Source organism: Drosophila sechellia, chromosome 3L, assembly GCF_004382195.2.
Source record: "Drosophila sechellia strain sech25 chromosome 3L, ASM438219v1, whole genome shotgun sequence".
NCBI classification, from domain to species: domain Eukaryota; kingdom Metazoa; phylum Arthropoda; class Insecta; order Diptera; family Drosophilidae; genus Drosophila; species Drosophila sechellia.
The window spans coordinates 688,960-693,288 of NC_045951.1; the positions used below are offsets into that span (position 1 = coordinate 688,960).

Sequence of the window (4,329 nt, forward strand, 5' to 3'; positions counted from 1 at the left end):
CGAAAAAGGGTTCAGAAACAAAAACAACAGTAATAACAACAACACCATAAAACACAGCAAAATACAACGAGAGCGTCCCAACAACAACTAGGCAACAACAAGAACCACACACCAGCAACACACAATGCAACAAGAATCCAACAACCACACAAGCAAACTTAAGTTGAAAATCCCATTCTGGATTCGGGACAACTCGTGGCTAACTCAAAGCGCTTGCGCCTATTTAATTTGGCTGCCGCCAACATTTTCGAAGCTCCCACAGATTCCAGATTCCTCCACCAATCTGCCCCTCGAACAACCGCCCCTGAAAGTCCACTCCCTCCCCCCTCCCTCGTTGTCTTGGCATCTTGTTAACGATCATGGCAACAGGATTCTGCTATTTTGTCGCTGCTGCCCTGCGCCACACAGTAAATGGTAAAAAGGAAAAAAAAAGAACCAAAAGGCCAAGAAAAGCAAAAAAAACTTACCGAAAAAAAATGGTGATCGTCGAGGGAATACCGTGCGATAACCATTCAATCATATAATTTGTTCTTAGATATGTGATCTTTAGGTTCTTAGGGCAACTTCTTGTGTTGAAATAACAAAAAAAGGAAATAGAGAGTAAATCTCTTCTTCGGGTGACTTTAGGAAAGATATCCTTACAAATCTGGGTTTATCAACCTTTGATGGAGTAAACAAAGTGATCCTTTATTTTGAAAAAGTTTAACTTGCAACTGATTCTGTGCCTCTCACCAAAATAGAATGGGTATGGAGGAAGAAGAAGAGTTTGCACATTCCGGAGGCAGGCGCACAGCCACTATCACCACCACCACCACAACCTCATCCGCAACCACATCCATGTTCCGATCAGCGGCATCCCAAAAAGAAATGCGCTCAGCACACGCACCAGCAAACACACGCATACACTCTGCGAAATCTGCAGCGAATGCAGAAAGGAAACGATTGGCGAGCAAACAGAATAACTAAATGCAGTTCGCGGGATATGGAGCTGGAGATGGAGATGGAGATCCCTGCCCCTTGTCTGCCATGGAACTGTTGTTTACCTCGGCACCACCCAAGTGCTACAATGTTGTGCTCTTGGAATTCGGCTTTCTCCTGTCGCCGGCTTTATTAGCCAAGTCTGCACTCGCACAGAGACATGGAGCACTCGAGCACTCACACCGCTACGCGCCCGGCCCACTCACTACTCAGCACTTACCAAACACCACACACCTCCCCCGGCGCACCGAAATTCCACAAGAATCTTAAGTGTATACAATATGAATGTCTGGATCTGGGCATTCTACAAACTGCAACGCCAACAGAGGCAGCGACGTCCACCGAAGACCAAAAAGAAAAAGAAGCGGAGGCCAAGACGAAGACGCCTCGGTGACTTATGGATACGAGAGCCTGCGCTTTCAGAGGTGCCCACATCGAAGTACCGAAAAAAAGCTAGTTCTGAGGATTCATCAAAGGCCTATTGAGGATTCCTAAAAGTTGAATATTGGACTTATAAGGAAACAACCATAATTAAGATTAAGACCGAGAGCCTTCTTCAGAAACTTAAAAAAAAAGATGGCGATTTAAAATTGAAATACTCATGTCAGGCCAATAGAAAAGTTACCTTGACATGATACATGATATGTATGATAATGCCAAACTATATGTATTTACCAAATACAATATTCAAAGAAAAGTGTTCGATCTATTTAAAGAAACATACTAGCAAGATCATCTCCATTTTTAGCAGTTGAAAAATGTATTTTATTGGTAAACATTTGTTTGAAAATACATATAAGTCCGTTTGTGTACGTAATTCCGATTGCAATGTGTGAAAAATGCATTTTTGGTTTAGGTGAATCTATTTTTAATAGATTTTCTCAAAAAGCCGGAAAGTGTGCTTAGCAAGATTGCAAGGGTAGGATTTCTCACTTTCTAACTGGGTATTCTAAAATCCTGAATCCTTGGAAGAAGCTTTAAAGGACACCAGCTAGATTTGATAGCCAGGCTATCAGCACCGCTGGACAAAGCCATGAAGCCTGGACGCTCGAGACGTAAACACCGTCAGTGGGCGAGGGAGCAGGGGCTGGGGCAGGGAGTCAGAGATCGGCATCGTATCTTGAAATGAAATGCAAAGAAAAGAAAATAACAAAAACAAAGTTTCTCACGTTCCTCTTCCTAAATTCTTGGAATTGCAATACATTAAAAAGAGGTCTCGGCTTCGTCTGCATACACATGCATTGTGGGTGCGTGTGCTGTGTGTGTGGAGGTGTGTCCGTGCCCTTGTGTGCTGTATGTGTGAGCGGACGATCGACGGACGGCGGACAAACGGACAAGCGGACAACGGACAGCAGTTTTGAGCCGTGCTACAAGCGAACGCCGCCACCGCCACCACCCGTTCAACATATTCCTTTTTCCCATCGATTTTGAGACCTATAAGTGAATGTGTCGATTGAGTGCACTGCTAGAACGAAAGAAGTGTGACTTAAATGTAAATGCTAAAATTATATTAATAATACTCATATTTTGAGTGTTATCTTAATCAGTATAGCTCCTTATTTATTTTAATACGATTTAAATAATTCCGGATATCAGATATAGGTCGTTTTGGTCTTACACTTACAGCTTGCCTTTTGTTTCTCTCAGTGTAATGATGCATAATGCTGCTGTTGAGATTTCTCGTGTTGGTTGATGATGTTGCCGTAGTTGCTTTGCCTGTTGCTGCTACTTTGGCAATATGTTTTTGTACTTCCCCACCGTTCCTGACTTGGTTTTGGACTGCGTTTGGGCGGCCTCCCAGTAGACGGAGGTGGATGGTGATGGAGCTCGGATGGGCGCGGCGATGGGGGGACTACTGGGACGGGGTCTGGAGAAACAGGCCCATAATGAAAGTCGTCTCCATCGTCGTCTGCATCACCGTCCGTCGACATCGTCGGCGGTTTGATCAAATGAATGAATATTATCATCGATGCCTCTTGAATGTTGAACGAGCTGACTTGATGACCGTGCACCGGAGCGAGGCTCGTAAAGAATTCTTTTTTGTTGTTCTCGCAGTCTTCTCCTCAGTTGTTGTATTGTTGCACCCAGGAGAGGTGTGTGTGTGCGGAGTGGTGTAAGTTGTTTGATCTAATTGGTTCATCGAACCAAGTCCAAGTCTCCCTGAGCCTCGTTCACATCAGCCATCTCCGGATCGTGGATTATGATGTTGAAGCACCTCTTCGCCTTGCCAATTTCGTGGACAATCATCATAGGCCAGGCTATAGGAAACGCAGAGTAACCCCACAACCACGTAGAGTTGGAGTGGGTGAACACTTTAATAAATGGGAAGAACTTGTATGAAGAATTTTTGAATAATTATTTATGTAGGGAAAAATTATGAAATAATAATCCATCGCCTTGGAATTTAACGTCCTTTTCAACCCTAATCGATAACCATTTGAAAAATGGCATTCCCAGTGCATTTCCCAAAAAGCATGCCACATTTTCTCCGAGTGAAGGGCAAGCGACATGAACAAATACAGCAGTTGGTTATTTAACAAGAGACCAAGTCAAAATTCCAGGAATTTAGGATTGGGCTCTTCTTTGCTTTTCAAGCGAGAGATGGAAGGGGAAGGGGAAGGGGATAGGAAGGGCACGCGGGGGGGCCATAATTAAGTGGCCCTAAATGCCGCTAAAGGAATTCTCGCAGGCGACATTATTATCAGTGCTTCGGTGCCCTCTTTTACGAAGCCAACTGATAGGCCAGAAATTTATATTCTTCTCCGCCAGCAAACGGATCGGCATCGTTTCATTATTGACTTGGCATTGATCGCTTTTCAAAGAATGGAATGTGCATGATGGACAAACTAGGGACAATGGCTGTGGATTCCATTCGATTCGATTCGACTCGATGCGACTCGATTCGAAGCAAGTGCATGTGCATCTGCATCTGCATCTCGAGATTGAAGAATACTCGGTGCTACAAAGTGGCAAACAGGTTGGGGCACAATTGCACAATCTTCTAGAGCTTCTGTGCGACTGGTTGGTGGTTCGTCATCATCATCGGCAACGGCACAGAAATTCCAATCATATGAGTTCATATTGGAGTACTGACTGCCAGTACGAGAACTCACAGTTGTACTTGTTCTCGGCATGTTCGGTGTTCAGCATTCAGTGCTCACTTTTTAGGTTCTCAGGCCGCCAGTCAAGTCAAACCAGTTGCCCCATGACTCACAAGTCGAAAGATGAGGGAGAGGAGGGGTAGTTGCCACTAATTGCATATGCATTTTGCATAATCTCGTAGTAATTACAATAGTTCGATCTTGCGCTTGCCATTCACAAGCCGTTTCCACCCGTCTCCTTTCGTTGAAG

General features: G+C 44.4%; 1 protein-coding gene across 1 annotated transcript; it reads right to left on the minus strand.

Annotated features, from left to right (window-relative positions):
* Window positions 1–1,783: 1,783 nt before the first annotated feature.
* On the minus strand, window positions 1,784–3,554 carry LOC116801093. Its single transcript, XM_032718684.1, is given in 4 exon segments — window positions 1,784–2,097; window positions 2,603–2,901; window positions 2,903–3,079; window positions 3,081–3,554. Coding segments are annotated over 3 exon segments (495 nt in total). The 5' UTR covers window positions 3,119–3,554; the 3' UTR covers window positions 1,784–2,097; window positions 2,603–2,621.
* Between the last annotated feature and the right edge of the window lie 775 nt (window positions 3,555–4,329).